General features: G+C 39.2%; 1 protein-coding gene across 7 annotated transcripts in view; it reads right to left on the bottom strand.

Annotated features, from left to right (window-relative positions):
• Positions 1-7,039: 7,039 nt before the first annotated feature.
• The window catches only part of MIPOL1 (mirror-image polydactyly 1), a 185,893-nt gene continuing 175,824 nt past the window's right edge, over positions 7,040-17,108 (bottom strand). For all 7 annotated transcript variants that reach the window (XM_072930225.1, XM_072930226.1, XM_072930227.1 and 4 more), the window contains one exon: positions 7,040-12,278. In XM_072930225.1, the coding sequence (XP_072786326.1) occupies positions 12,212-12,278 (67 nt within the window). In that variant the 3' untranslated portion in view covers positions 7,040-12,211. The remainder of the gene's footprint in view (positions 12,279-17,108) is intronic.

Below are 17,108 nucleotides of genomic sequence, written 5' to 3'. Positions count from 1 at the left end.
TTTAGTCAAAAACCAATGCTATTTCATGTCAGTCCACCTAATCAACATTTAAGTGTTGCAGAGCACAAAACATTGCTTAATCAAACAGCAGTAGCTTACAGTCCATCAGTGCTATAGCTGATCATCAAATGCATCTGATGATCAAATTATTGCTGGACTCAAAAGCTAAGTTACCAGCTGGATACTTCTCTAGCCATGAGGGCAGAGGCTGTTGTCAGGTAGAACAAAAGTCAAGTGAATTCAGGGTTCAGCCTCACAGATGAGAAGTGCCTGCTAGGGGATACTCAGTGTTGGTATTCAGCTCTGCAGTTTTGTTCCTGTGATATCCTTCCTCACATCTTTGAGTCCTATTTTTGACCTCCTCCTTCTTAAGTGCAGTGTTTCTCACCCCCTTTTCATGAATAGTGCAGTATAACTTTTCCTACTCAGCAACTGTCATCCCTTCCTGCCAGCCCTAACTGCCTCTTGGCATTGCTCCCTCCCTGTCATACTCATGCCAAGAACAGCCTCACCCCCACTCTGGGAGCACAGCAATATTCCAGCCCATCACATCTGCCCCCCAAATCACTTCTTTTCATTGACATTCCACTAACCTCTACCCAGCCACTATTCTTACTATCCTTTGACATAGCTCAAATTACAGTATAATTAAAATCACCATGGAACACAACTAAACCAACAAGATTAACTACACAATCACTTTAGGGTTTTTTTTTGGTTTGTTTTTTATTTTTTTTTCAGCAGCCTTACAAGACATCTACCTGGCTTCAGCAATTCTGACTTTCAGATAGTTGTGACAGGGATATATTTCTTTCCCCATTGGGCAAGATTTATGGTCTACCAACAAAAATCCAGGATATGTAGGCATCAGTATTAATGAAGCAGAGTTCACTGAAATGAGCTTCCTAAATCTATTTTACTACCTTTTTAAATTTTTTTCATTGTTCTTTTATTACTGGTTTTTTTTTTTTTTTTTGCCTCAGATAATTTTCTCTCTATTCTCTTCTACATCCAGAAATTCTTAGAGAGGAATGGAAATAAACATATTCTGAAGGGCTGTCTAGGATATTGAACTCAAAGTCCTGGGGTGATGCTGTGCCTTAGAGAGAGAGCATGCTCCTTGAAATCAGGAATGTGCATAAAATCAGCTCTGTACTGACCATATATGAATGCAGGAAAAGGAATCACACTGTGTACATGTGAAGCGTCTGCATGTCCAAGAATTAGAAATGCCTTACTCTCTGAGCAATACCTGATACCAGAAACTCACCCTGTTCAGTTTATCCAAAAGAAGATAATGGTAAGATTACTATTCATGGTCCCCAGATACCAAAATGGGGAAGGATTTTGGGTAATAAATTTCTCTTTGAGTTCTCAGGAAAACGAAGCATAATGAGACCCATAGGTCTGAAGCTGAAAGACGACCAACTAGAAAACAAGTTCAACAGATCATCTATGGAGTCCTTCATCATGGATCTGTAATTCCCCACACATTTGTAGTTCCACCTGAAGGCCTGGGACTTTATGCATCCAAACCAAGGAGTGCTGGAATTGGTGTAGCTGTGGTTGATATCCAGCTGCCCTAGGGCAAGTGCAGCAGGAAAGCAAGAGTAAGTCAAAAATGAGGAGCCTGACACTTGCTTTTCTGTATGTTGATTCTATAGGGCTTCTCACATTTATGATGTGCAATTACTTTTCAAGCTTTTTAAAGCTTTTTCTTTGGGTTGAAATATGCTACATGCACATATGATAATCACCATAAATTGACATGGCAGCTAGCTATATACCTATGCTGTATATCCATCATTTAGGTAAAAGAGTAACTGAATAGGAACTAAAGACATAACTTACAGGTTTTGCAAGCGGGGGTGGGGCAGAAGGAGGGAACAGGACATGCCTATGACAGGTGGTGGTATATCTCCTACACATCCTGGGTCAAGAGGGTAATATGTGGTTCAGCCTGCCAGTCCTCAGTTTGCTTTACTACTAGTGGAAAGCAATAGTCATAGCACCTAGTCAGACACCTGCAGCAGGTGGTTTTGGAAAAGCTCTAAGTGGATAAAATGTCAATAGCCCTGAAAAAACCCCAGACTTTTAATGAGATAGTAGGTAGCAGGTCACTCAAGAGCAATAGTTGGCTCTGCAGGAAATGAGGCTGTGTGAGGGTAAAGTTCTGGAGAAAGCACCTCGTAACATGCAAAGCTGGTCACTTGCAGACTAGATTTCAATGAATGGAAAATTACAAGGATAATTCCATTACTGGAAAACAGGGTGGATTGTTAGAACAGGCAGTTGTTGATTTGCTATGTAGGACTATTGAGAAAAGTCCTGTGGGATTTCAAAAAAACACCCACGGATGAAGTTCATTTTCTTTAGGCACAAGTTGTTCAGATTTATAATTCTTACTCCAGTGGATATTAGAGCTTTGGGGAAATAAAATTATCCTCAGCAGACAGGGAAACTGTGTAGCAAGCCTGGCATTTAACTGCTTGAAAGCCAGTTGAGTTGAGTTTCTCCATTATGTGATCAAAGAAGAGCAAAACTGCAAACCTTGCTGACCTTCATCCATCTCGTGCCATGGTGGTCGTTGCTGTACTCAAAGGTTTGGTGCTGTAGCTGTGCAGATATGAACAGTCCCTCTCACTGTTCACACCTATCCCTGTGCATTGACAACACAGCCTTTAGTCAAGCCTTTGCTCAACACATTGCAGGGTGAGTTTGTCCATCTTTGTCCTTGCTTCTCCTGCACTTCAGGCTCTCAGGAGGGGAGTAAACTGCAGTCCCAAAATACTACAAACAAGTGCAGTTAGTCCCATATGCAGTGCTTTTGGGACAGAATGAGGGAGCAAGCCCTTTTCTGTGCAAAATCCAGGCAGACAGATATCTCTGAAGAGCAAATTTCTGAGGCAAATTTCACTCGATGCATCTATAGTCATGCATTTTAAAAGCCATTCACCCATCTGGCTTCACTTTCTGCGTTTTGGTTCATGTCCCAGAGCAGTCTCAAGGCACTCAGGATCCCACAGAAATGACACAAAACTAAGAGATGTGATTCTACTGCCTGCCACCAGGCAACCCATCCCAGGGATCTCTGTGGAGCCAGCTCCAAAGGTACAGCAGCTGGCTGTGGGTGCTACATGCCATCTTTTAGCTCTAGGGGTCTGCTTCTCCTGCACTGCCTGACCTGGTAATCATGACTTGGTCTCAGCTCTTCCAGCAGAGGTGCAGCTACCAGCTGAGCACAGCCCTGGCTCATGCATCTGTGATAGGTTCCTCACTCTAGCAAGGATGTACAGAAACACTGAAAGTAGCCCAACAAGCAGCTTCTGTGAATGGCTTAGGCCGAGATTTGATTGCCTGTGTAAATCAGAGATGACATCAGGCACAGTCAGGCCTTGGTGGCTGGCAAGCCTGGGTATGGTATTAAAGACTGGCTTCCAGTTCTCTGTGGAAATGCATGTCTGTGGTTCCCTGTCTGCTGGGACCCCACAGCCAGACAGAATCTCAAGACCCTATGAGGATTTGCCAAGCATGGTCACCTCTACCATTTCTCCTCTCCTTTCTGTCCTGACCTCTCTTTCCCTTTGCCCACTCGACTGGCACGTACAGCCCCACCAATCTTGGCCACAGCTGGGCTGATCAATACTTATCTGGCTGTCTTTCATGGAGACCTGGTGAATTACAGAAAAACATTAGTATAGGAGGTGTCTGGGCCCAAGCAGTGAGGTGGTCTAAAGGCCCAAGTGAGGATCTCTGTCTTGGCAATGCATGCATGTGCACCAGGCAAGGAACCCTGCACCCGTGGGGAAGGGGGAATGTGGGTTGTCTAGTCAGCAGAAGAGACATCAGCACCTTCACCGTGCTGCTGCTGCTGCAACTCAGTTACTGCACACAACACAGCTGTCCCCACAGGTTGGTATCCCTTGTGGGAGCAGTCTGGCCCTAAGATCACACTAACCTTTCTGAGCTCCGCTCCCCATGAAATCCATTCATTTCCACATGTGTCTTCAGACGCTCTGAAACTCCACAGGATCCTCTTTGTCTCCAAAGGAGCCACTCCCTTCTGCACAGCTAAACATTGCTGTAATTCACAGAAGCAGAAACCCAGAGTAAATTAGGATGGTACAATTCAGTTTCATTGATTCTCCAGTATAGTCCATGTAAGAGGTACAGAGCTCCAGAGATTTTTCCAGATTTTTGGTACAGCAGCCAAATATTAGTTCCCAAAGCAGTCCAACAGGGATACTATTCCTTTTGTAAATATAAAATTTGTTGTTGATGTGACTTTATAGCTTGTCTTAAGGCAACTACTAAGCAAATAATTGACGCCAAATGACAACTTTGCTATAGACAGGGCCCTTGCCTTTATTCATAGAGTGGCAACAGATTATCTTGGATAGCTGAGAATAAATACCTGAGAGCTGTAAATTAGATCTTCCAGACTTCCTAGTGGTTATCAGTCTGGTCCACTGAAAAGGCTGCAGCTCCTCAAGCTGTTTGCCACTGCCTTCCTACACATCTGCCCTATATCTGGCCAGTCATGTAGTCAAATGCTCATTTAGGCACTTCTGCCAACTTAGGTACAAAATGCTATTAAATTTTCTTTCAAATGTGTTCTGAGATCTATTGATGAAAATTGTAGAAGGGTTCAGATCCTACTAAATATAACTCAATATTTAGTATTTTAATACAACTTTTTTGTTTCCTGTATATATTGAGAAAACCTTAGCAATAGGACAACAGAAGTAGAGGAGACTGGCAATTTTCATACTGATTATCTGCTGACAAAAACAGGTATGTGTTAATTAGAAATGTTTTATTTGAAATTTAGAACCAAGGTAGCTTGTTCTATCAAACACAAATTTAGTAAAAAAATGAATCAACCAATTTTCAAATAATTTCCTAGCCTTATGCTGACATACCAACTTTAACCTTATTGAGACATCTACTTTCAAATATTACAACAGCTGTGTCTTGCTTTGACTTCCGTGAAGTTTTTAAAACTCCATATGTAAGCATAGCAAAGTATTTCTGTTGCTCATTCTAATAACTTTTTATCCTCTTCTGTCTGAAGCAGGCAAAGCTTCCACACATGCATATTTGTATTTCACCCAATACTTTCTGGTGTTCTGCTCAAAATTTAATTGTTATCTTGTACTCTAAACACTGGTAGATTGTTAAGGGTGAGGGAAAATGTTCCCTGTCTAAAGTGAAGACACAAAGCTCTTTTAATTTTATATACCCTACTAAAGTACCAGATGGTATGATTTTAGTGCTATGCGCATGTATTGATGAAGACCATACTGCTTGTTATTTTATTTATATGAAGAAATGAATTAACTTTTTGATTTTACTTAGACATATGTGAAATCTTGATTCTAAGGAGTACATCTAAATTGATAGCTACATCCACTTAGACATACATCCACTCCAGTAGCCTCATTTCTCATAGACTGATTTTTGAGATTTTTATCTCATTGATCATAAAACTTGTGGAATATAGGCACCACATCAGTGAGCCAAATAATCATGAACAAAGTCCTGTGGCTTCAGACAATAAATTAGAGTACTACCAAAGTAGCTTTTTATTTTTGCATCTTAATATTTTGATTTTTCTTATAAGTTTGTCACTGCAACCAGTTCTGTTAATACTTATTAATGAACAAATAAAACAATTTCCATTCTTTAAATTCTTTGCAAAACCACTATCTTTTTGAACAGTGTGTGAAATGTAGTGTGCATATTCATGTGAGATCATCAATCATCACAAATTTATGTCATGTATTCTGCAAGGGCAATCCTAACCTTTTATTTTCATGGCACTGGGAAGCAGTTGTGACCAACTCTATTGGTTATATTGCTGTTTTACCATATGAAAATGGACCTGCATTTATCATGGTCAGAAGCTGTTCAAACCATGATGAACTTTTGTCAACGTGGCACTGCATGGACCTTTGGCCCGAGGTCACCATGAGGGATCATGCCTGACTCCCGCTGATGAGAGCTTCTCAGAAAGGAGTGTGACCCTCTGCAGCTGGCAACTGCCTGGGCAACACGCCAGAGCATGAACACCACTGCAACAGTGTGCTCAGGACTTGTGAACAGGTGTCTGGCAAGTTTTGAACAAAATATGGTGATTTCAATTAATAAATTCTCAACTTTTTGGTTTTAAGTACAAGTTTCAGGTTAAAACTTCAAAGAAAATAAAAGTGATGTTATTTTGGATGCTGGTTTTTTTTTGCTTTTTTGTGTTTGTTTTTATCTTTTTTTTTCAACTGGACTAAACCTTGGCCTTGCTCCTCCTTTCTGACAAAGGAAGGAAAAGAAAACCAATTCCAAGTCAAAGACTGCTCTTCCTTTTCCTCAAGCTGTTCTATTTCATAGCTTTTCAGTCTATTTTCTTTATTACCTGGCTTTGCACTCACCAGCAAAGTTAGTACTTACTCATTACAGTACATAATAGGACTAAGAGAAAAGCACTGCAGGATTTGGTCCTGCTATTACTGTGTTCCATTAATTTTACAACCAAGTATTGGCTACCAACATAAAATCCTAAATTCTGAAAACACTTCTGGCTTTGTATTGGTGACATCTAGTTGAACAAAGTTACAAGGTACATGTTACCTTAAAATTGATTTTTAATGACAATATTTTACAATTAACAATAAAAAAAATCACACTTAAACCCAACTTTTTTTGCAGACTATTTTAATAAAGGGATTATAAAATACAAAAGAGAGAGAGACAGGTAACCTGAGATGCAATTTTGGAATGCAAACTTTTAGTTCAAATGTGCAAGCTCAAACTTAACAAATGTTTAAAATATTTGAGTTTTTCAAATGGTGCCAAAATAAACCATGTCTTTTCTAAAGACTACATATTTAGCTAGGCTCTGGCAATGTAAATCTTTCAACCATTTCAAGTATTTGTTTAAAAGCCTCCCAGAACACGTGGGCTCCCAACAAAACTGAAGAATGAAATTTTCAGAACACTGAAGCTCAACAGCTGACTTATAATCGACTTAATAAGAGAACACTACTTTGTCTTTTTGAACTTGTGAATACATTTTATTTACCAATGCATGAGAAGAACAAACAGAGAAAGTCCAGTTCTGCAGACCCGATGTGAAATGTTACAGCGATAAGAGTCAGCCCATGTACTGCTGCGATCGCAGCAGGAGAAACTGCCCAGCAGTGATTTCATGTGCCTCACAGCTGATTCTTGCATGGGGGGGAAAACTTCAGCAGTAGAAGTTAAGAAGAAGAAAACCCAACAAAACCAACAGCCCTTTCCTAATTGACAGAAATAAAGGCACAGAGAAATCCTGACATTTAGACAGTAAGTTCATTTGTGTACATGGATTAAAGATGTTACAACTCTTGATCACCTGGTAAGAATATATATAAAGTCAATCTTGTAAAATGTTCCTGATTTGGAATAAACAAATAAATGTGCATATGACAACATACTGACATCACCAAACCATTTCAATGATAGCTTATTTATAAAAACAGTTTTAATATTCCTTAACATTAATGATTAACTAATGAATTTTATTTTGCCATGAATGTATTTAAAGAGGAACCAAACAGAATTTAGCTACAGGACTCCACTAACAAGACTGAGCTGGCCGTAAACTTTTCAGTATCAGCAGTTTTCCCAACACTAGTACAGAAAGCCACGCCACCAGTATTCAGCTGTGTGCTGCATTAAAAATAGTACTAAAAGACTAAAGGTCCACAGTTCTTTTCTGTTAAAGTTGATTTGTCACAATATTGTTAATTAGTGAGGGCTTAGGGAAGGCTTACTAGGAATATAATTACAGTGCTGAAAAGCATTAATAATGCTCTTATCCCGAGCCAACATGATGCTATTTACATATTTTACCCATGCATATACCAGAAATGGTTCCCAATGCATCACGTGCTGCAGGATCATCAGGAAAAAGACCCAAAATCTCACAGGGGAAGAACATTTCTGAGTATCTCTGTTTTATTCCAGACAGCAGGGACCCTAATTTGACCAGTAATTACAGTTGTCACCATAAGATTCACCTGTGGTGAGCCACCTTTCATCATGAACTGTTTTTCCATCAGGAGGGAAATTAATTGCTACTCCTGGTACATAATCAGATGCAATCTCATCTTTCTCACATATATTAGGACAGAAGTGACAATTGAATTTGTCTGCTGTATGGGAGCAGGTTTCTTTTCACTTTCAGAGCTCTGCACAGGCATCAATCAGTTCTCAATGAATAAACAATATGATAAGCTCATTAACTCATGTTGTCCGTATCGCCTCTTTCTACTGACCAGAGCAGATTTCCTGCCCTCATTACATTGAAAGGCTGAAATTAGGCCGGGCTCAACAGGACCAGAAGTTCTGCTGAGGGCACTAAGGGGTGGGCCTCCACTACCAGACCTATGTGATTTACGCTGCTCACTTCAGCAGGTGAAGAAGTGAAAGTGTTTTGACATTAACCACATAGATACCTTTGCAAACACCCTGGAGGAGCCCAGGAACCTCTTCAGGGACTGCATACCTTTATCAACAGTCACTAAGGAATTTGCCAAAGACCACACACCAGGTTGTTAGCAAGGAAGAGGGAGAACCCAAGTGTTTTTGAATCTTTCTACTTCAACATAGTAAATTTCCCATGGTTCTTTCCAAAGAATAGAAACATTTCCAGCTGAATTCTAAAAATCAACACATTTGATTTAATCACAAATAAAATACATTTATCCACACTTGTCATTTATGACGAAACACCCTAACGTAAATTATCACTGAATTACAGGCTGCTTGGTGCAAGACAAAAGACAGAGTCAGGAACTATTTTTTCACTTTGGGTATAATGTGTCAAAAGAAAAATTATGGAGCAAAACTGTCACTTAATTTTATTGAATCAAGTATTACCTGCAATCAAATGTATCTGACATCAAGCCTGCTAGATCGCTTTTGCATGGCCCATTTACTTTTCCAAAAAAAGCCAATGGACACAAGAGGGTGGAGGTCAAACAGTCTGGCTGTAGGAAGTCTGCATTCACAAGATTATTCACTTGGACACAGAAATACTTGGGAAAAGGTGAGGAGTTCTAGACGCTCCAAGGGGAAGGAGGAACTCAGCACATTCATGCATGGAACATAAGCTCTGATTTAGTAAACTTGCATTTTCAAAGTAGCAAACAACTTCCCCACAAAAGCTTCCAAGCAATAATTAATAATTTTACACTGAAAAATAAGTACTTCAAAGTGAGATTAAAACAGTGTGTAAGAATAAATGTTTCCTTCTCACAGTGAAGGAAAAGCTACCTTATTGTCCTACAGGCATCTTTGTCCCAGAAGCCGTGTTTAACTTAACTAAGAAATCACCTTGAAGAGGGGGTTAATTTGGAGATGCCAGTATTTCATATCACCATACTCAGCATGGAGATGCTGATGATACTTCAGTACTGTCAGTATTAAAGAGAAGCTGTGAGAAGAGATGGGCTAAGAGCTTATGGTCACCAGGGAATGCAAAAACAACCGGTGACATTCAGTACCCATAAATGCTGTGTTATTCATAAAACAGTTCTGTCTTCATTCAGGCTACAATGAACTCTGAACTGAACATTACAACTGAGGAAGGAGATCTAGAGGAGTTGTCATTTTATTACAGAAATATTAATACAAATAAATAATCTGTCAGAAAGCAAGTCCAATGTTAAACACGGTTACAAATAGCACAGAGAATCGGAAACATAATTATGACAACCATTAAAGTCACATTTTGTCTATATCTTGAACACTAGGCACAAACCGTGTTGCATCTAGGTAAAAACACTGCAGAGCTGGAAAAAAAAAGAAAGATTAGTATGACAAAGCCAATTAAAAACATGGGACAAATCCTTTAAATGAGACTAGGGGCTCTCTATGGAAAAGAAAAGCAGGGGAAATGATGCCAAATATGTAAAATCACATGGGACATGGAAATATGAACAGGGAATAGTTCCTCACCACTTCTCTCATACACAAACTTGATAGCAAATGAATAGAGCTGGTTCATAAGAGAAAAGGAAGTATTTTTTAATTCGATGCATCATTAACTGCAAAAGACCTTGTGAAAGGAACAAGTAGATACAAACAATTTTAATGGATTAAAAAACGGGTCATAAAAAAGTGCTGCTAAATACAAAGACACCACCTCTGGCTTAGAAAGCCTCTAACTAACAAATTGCTGGGACACCAGTTGAGAGAGTGGTCACTAGATCTGGCCTGACTTTTTACCTTTCCTAGGCATTGCCTTTGGCAATTTGTTATTGCCAAAGGCAGTCTTTGGGCTTTGGTCTAGCACAGCATAGTAGTCCTTACATTTTTGTCTTTATTCCTTCCTTACTACCTCCTTACAGCAGAAATAGTTCAATAGCACTGACAGGAGATCTTGTCATCCACTTTGTGCACAAAGCTCATGAGGACAGGAGGACAAAGAGCTGTTGAGTCACCCAACGAGCTGACCAGCAGCACACGGGAGATGGTGAAGGGGCCGGAATCTGGGGGGTGGCAATCCTCTGGTTTGGAAGCATTAAAATTTCTTCCCACTGAATAGGTGTGGGGGAGAGGCTCCAGACTCACTGGCTATCTTAGGATTGACCAAAGGTCAAAAAGGAGCACTTCAGAAGTTTCTAGAAGTGACTTGGGTAAATGTGGCTTGGAGGGATGCTACTTATCTCCCTGTAAGAGGTTAGATTTAGTCAGCTGAAACTAGGAGGGGCTTGGGTCTGCAGATGAAGAAGGTTTAACATTTAAGTGTTTGAAAGAAAAAACAGACACTAAAATGTCTCTCTCTACACCTAAAACTAAAATTTCATTTTTTCAAGATAGACTGCACTATCACAACATCTGAACAAGCAAGCATTAAGAGGTAAGACCGTGTGACAACATTAAACACAAAGCAAAGCAGACAAGTGGAAGCCTCGGGAGCTACATCCACCTTGCCTGAGTAGGCTTGTCCTGAGGAGACACTAAAGCCCAGCTGGCTGCTGAGATTCTTCATTGAATTTGGGATGCTCAGAGATTACAGCTGCTTTCTTGAGCAGGATTTTGTGAGTACTGGCCTGACTGTTCATACAGGGAAATTCTTGGGTCACAAACACAACTCTAAATTCAACTCTAATGTATCATAGAGCCTATAATGTCTATGTACCCCAAATTTTCCTCCTCAGTCCTCAGTTTCTCTCCTCCCTGTCACATTCAATGCTTCAGACTTTAAGTCCTGGGCACTTCATGAGTACAGAAAGCTGAGGATTGATAGTTTGGCCTCAAACCCAACCTGGATGGTACTCCTGCACTACAGAGCAATCTGAGTCTTGTAGAATGGGGATGAGAAGAGGCAAACACTGAAAAGGTGAAATTTTAAATGATAAAGCGCTTTCTGAAATCTGAAAGCTTTTCCTCATTTAAAAAGACAGAAGAGTGATTAAAAAGAATATAGGAAATTTTCTCTACTGTCTGAGACACTGTACAATGTCACAAGGCTTTCATGTTGCAATTCTGTAAGCTGTATTTCCAGTCAAACCTAAACGTAAATTTCTTTTTAATGTATACTGAAAATGCCATGTACTAGCAGAAGCTATTCAACTGTTGTATAAAGCTATACATTTATCCTGCCCTTTGATGTAGCCACAGTAACTACCTGCAATTCAATGGGCTATGAATAAGGAGGAAAAAATGTCCAATATACCAGCCAGAGATATTTCTTGAATGCCAACCTACTTTATAAATTAATATATTTAACATACAAATAATGGACTATTTTTAGCCTCACAAATAAAATAAGGGATTTAAATTTTGAAACTGCTTTGCAGCATTTTAAACCTGAAGCCTGCAGTATTTAAAAAATGACCATGCTGTGCCTTGCAGCAGACTATAGTCTTAACACTGAGAAGACAGACTGTTAAAATAAGCATCTACATAATTTTTCACAATACACTGTGCCACAATGCATTTGGTTAAAAACAAACATATGTTTGCAGTGAAACATTTTAACAAATCACAGAACTCAGCAGCAAAGTAGTTAAACATTTATGATTTGATTTTATCTCAGCTTGGAATGTCACTGGAGTGTCCCACTTCTAACAACTGTTTGCTAAGTTAAGGCTTCAGTGTTTACACAGTGCTGAATGAAGCAGCCTGGTCACCAGATGTGAAAGCTTCCTTAGACTACAGCTTTCAATCAGATCACGGTCCTAATGGTCCCTGCTCCAACCTTCTTCCTCAGGACGTCCACCAGCCTTTCCAACCTGAGAGGGGGCAGGGGAGAGGGAGAGGAGAGAAAAAAAAAGGAAGCTAATGTTAGGAATGTTCTGGCTGAAAGAGACAGTGTTTGCACTGAACCAAGCTGTCCTGGTGGTGGTCACGCTCAGAAACAAAGCACTACTGTAAAAGAGAGACATTAAGGGAAAATGCAGACAACTTGTGAAAAACTTTTTAACCTACATCCCAACCCATCTGCAGTCAGTGATATATATCAACTCACTTCTCCTTTGCATGATGTATCTGAGGGCCTTGTATGGCATTAACACAAAACACAGCAACCCTGTGGTACAATATACACTTTGGTGTAAGCAGGACAATTAATTTTTACACTTTTAAAAATATGAGCTGTCCGTGACTCTTGTTAAATGTTGCACTTAACTATTGTTTCCCTTTAAATAATATCTTGCTCATTATCCAACAGATACTTTTACTGTCCAGTTTATAAATTTATGTCTAAAAGCTGATGTGTTTTATTTAAAAACTTTTTCAAAATACTTAACAAGCCAAGTTTCTGAGGACATGGATGATGATATTTTGAAGGTGGCCTGTGTGATTATTGTGTCAATACAACTACAGAAAAATTAACAGTGTAAGTAAGTAGGACAGAGAGCTGCCCAATCCTCTTAGCTTTAAGGCACAGGCACTTTAAACATGTTCAATCTCACTGGCTTAATTTGATTTTTCTTTTCTTAAATTATGTAGAAAAATGCAAAGGACTAAATTTGTTTATAATTTTGTATCTGTACACATTTATCTTCAGTATTCCAGAAATCATGTATTCAAGCTATTTCTTCAATTTGTCTGTGTTTTATGGTATCCTTCAATGAAAACTCTTCCACAAATAAACCATCTATATAAAAGCAGACACTGTGTGTAGCAGAACACTTTCACAGCCATGTCCAGAATATTATACACACAGCTTCCACAATGGATAAACAGAGTTGCAGGTTCAAATAGCTGTATTCATTGTTACAAAGTTGACCATTTTTTTCTTATCTTGAAAGACAATTAAAAAAATATTATACAACATGAGAAATGCAGATAGGAAATAAAAATAACACAGCTTTATCAAAATTGCAAAATGCATTTTATCTAATGAATGCATTAGTAACTTCAGTGCACGTAAACTAGTCAACACGGATTTATTGCCACAAGTCATGACTAATGTGCTTGGTACGTATTGAAACACTCTTGTTTTCCAGGAACCACCAAGCACGATGAAGCTACACCTTTCATTGTACTCACCAGGTGACTTAATTCCTGAAATGAGATTAAGAATTCACCACCCAAATGTAATCATCAGACACTAGGAAAAGTATGTGGAAAGTTCAGCTCATTCTCGCTGTTCCACAGGGACTCTGGGGGAATGGATACACAGGTAAAAAATTGCTAAAACACTGCTCCTCTCCCTTCAGTTTTCCAATAGTTACTTTTACTTCTTAACCAACTAGTGCATTTACCCCTGGTTTTGTAAAATAACATCTAATGCACTTTGTCTTTATAGAGGCAGCACCCAAACAGCCAAAACTCAGTGCTGTCAGTTCATGCAGGTATAAAGTCAGGGATTTCACAAGTTATTTGCTCCTTTAAGTTTTCTCACATGAATATATCAACGTTTTCTGAGTTCTAAGGATTTTAACTCAGTTACTGATCAGTCAGTTTTGTCAGCCTCTCTTATTGGGAAGTTTCCCTTTTACATCTGCTGTCAGTCCATAAGCAATTTCAGAAAGCAATGGCAATTAGTCCTCTTTCACTAGCATGTGTATTCAGAAGCACAGCAGCATTCTCAGCCATTTTAACTCTTGCTGGAGGTCTCTTTCACACTAGCACCCTCTCTAATGTACTTCAGAGACATAAAAGCACTGGAGAAACACATCAAACTGTTTGGACAAACAGAAGGTTTGGGCTGAAAATTGTTTTTCTGGGAGACAGCATAAAACCTGTAAAATCTGAGATCATGGCTTATTTAAATCACTGTTCAGTTAAAAAGAAATATTGTGTGGCTTATTCAAGGAGGGGGGTGGAGGGGGAGGAATGACTTCAGTAATTGAGGCTCCTTTTGGGGAAACACAAGTAGAATGTCACAGCTTACACACTGTCCTACAACTGGGTTTAGATGTACACCACTCTGTGACCAAGCAATGGCACTGCACACCAGAGCAGAACAAGTCAGTGAAGAGCTGCCCATGTTTGAAGAGAAATACCACTGGGATGAAAGTAGCTGTCTTCTGTTTAACCTTGAAACTGTCAGGCTTCATTGAAAATAATGAGGCTTAACAATCATAGTTTCTGCTTTTCAAATGAATGATGACTGAAATAATCAAAATGAGGTATTCCTCACCAAATACAAATACACACCATGCAGAGCTTATTTGCCTTTTGTTTCAGTCATATGTGTATTTGAAAATTTATTTATTCTTTATCAGAAGGAAAAGAAAGGTAGCAGTGGATTAAGATATTGTACCTTTGAAAGAGATTTAAGCAACAATGTAAAAGAGAAATGGTAGGAGCTATTTATACGATAAAATAACAGAGGGCAAAATTTACCCCTACACAGACACAAGACCCAATATACCACTGAAATCCCACTTAAGCCTACAAAATAATGCTATGTGCTGAATCAGTGGTTAATAACTCTTGATACAGGCCTCAGGGGGCTTTTTGGAATGATAATCCTGGACTCTTTGTTCACCAAGGGCCCAACTCTGTCATCCCAACTCACAATAAGCAACACTTTCTTTGTGAGTAATAAAAGGTAGCTAAAAAGGCTGTTTGTGCCAGTGAGGTGCTACCTGTGAGGGGTGAGGGTGGCAGAGCCAGACCTTGCTGATAAGGCTTTCTGCCCAGCCCAGTGGGGCACTGCAGGCAGCTCCATCTGGAGACTGAGCATTTTAATGTGGAAAACTGCAGTAATAGTTTTATACCTCAAGATCAAAGGTAACTTAAATGGAAGAATGAAAGATACTGGGAATTAGTCTCAATGTTTGCAGGATTTTATTCAAAATATGGAAGACGTGAAGAAAGCAACTTCTGTTACTTTGTGCAATTTCACCAAATTCTACTTAACTGAAAGCAGCACCCACTACATTTGATTGTATTCCAAGACAAATTCTAACCAATTCTAACATTCTAACAAATGACGTTTGTCTTTTTGCTTGTGAACAGTCCTCATAGTATAAGTTGAATGTGAAACATGACACTTTCTCCTGAGATGTAAGCAAGGACACTCACTGAGTTTGCATCTCATGAAGCAGCTATATGAATAATTTAAGAAGAAAGTATTTGAGTTCATATTTTAGATCAGACAGAAGAAAGATATGGTGGGTGGGCCATTCTGTGGTAGTGCTGAAGGTCCAAATGTGCACGGACAGATACACACCTTTTGGAATACTTTACAAAGCCTCTTAAGGGCTCACTCCCCACTCTCACAGATTTCAATTTCTTCCTTAGAAATTTTTGAAAACCGCAGTAGATGACCTTCATTATTCCTTCATTCTTCAAATACTTCTAGAAAATCTGTCCCTTAACAAATAAATTCTCTCAACAAATGCCACATCAGCATTCTTTATACAATTATTATATGCATGCATGCAAATTGAGTATAAAAGGACATAAAATACAGGAAAAAACTATGGATCCAGATGGATAGGTACAACTTTGGTTTTATTTCTATTGATTTACACATATCCAAAAGTAAAAAGTAAAAATGTCCAGTGCTTTTCAAGACAGATTGAATTTGCATTGATGAAAAGCACAAAGATGATGGCTAGAAATACTCTTTATCTACACTACATACTTCTGTAATGCTCCCATGAAATGGAAAAAATAAATAAACCACACAATTTAGGAAAGGGACACCCAGTCCATCATTATTTTTAAGTTAACAAAAGACATAATGTTAAGAGTCTTAAATTGCAGTGGCTTAATGCTTTCTCCATACAAATTGGGAATTAAGCAGTTGAATCTGTGTTCTATATAGCAATAAAAAGAATTCCATAAGGGGCTTGCTGATATGATGTTACAGGTCTAATTATGTCCTTTTAAACATGTTGCTAAGCTTTAAGAATATCCTCATTTTTAGACGAAAGCTACCTGAACAGGATAATTACTAGGTGAGTCTTCCCCAAGACAAATTCTCAACCATTCTCAAATTTTCTTCCAGTTGTTTCAAACTGTGTTCCCTTGTCTCCTGTGCACACAGCTGTCAATGCCTGGATGGAGGGTATGTTGTTACGTGGAGTGTTCTTACACAGATCCTGAACTGCTTGACAATCTGCTCTGACTTTTAGCAAAGCTTTACTCCTGTGAGTAAAATCAATTTTGGTTTTAGACTTGGTCTCCATAAGGCAGACTTAAAATTCTAACTGACAGAGAAGGCTGCTCAGGGAGTCCCAAAGCTGAACAGACCAGTGCAAGTATGGTACCTACTGCTCTCTACTGCTCACTCCTATGCACATTTTTGGCTTGCTTCCCTCTTTCACATATTCTGCTGAAGAAGTCTAGATCTCACCTGTAGCTTGGGATCAGTAAAAACTCTGCAACTGCGTAAATCCGCACAGGTTGGTACATCCTTCCACACTGCTCTAACTCTGGCCAAAGGAACTCACCCCAAAGACAACAGTGGCCTTTACTCCCAAGTTCTGAATATGACAGTTATACAGTCACAGAGTGACCTCCCTGGGAATCGTGCCCCAGAAATACAAAAAATGGACACCCAACTGACAGAAAAGGGCACCCTTCAAGTAGCCTATGTCCTAATCTGCAAAGCAATATACAGACTAGCCAAAAACAATGGTTTCTACCTGCAAATGGAG

The sequence above is a fragment of the Taeniopygia guttata genome, chromosome 5, assembly GCF_048771995.1.
Source record: "Taeniopygia guttata chromosome 5, bTaeGut7.mat, whole genome shotgun sequence".
Lineage (NCBI taxonomy): Eukaryota > Metazoa > Chordata > Aves > Passeriformes > Estrildidae > Taeniopygia > Taeniopygia guttata.
Note: the sequence above shows the minus strand (reverse complement) of the source record. Positions and strands in the feature narration are given on the sequence as shown.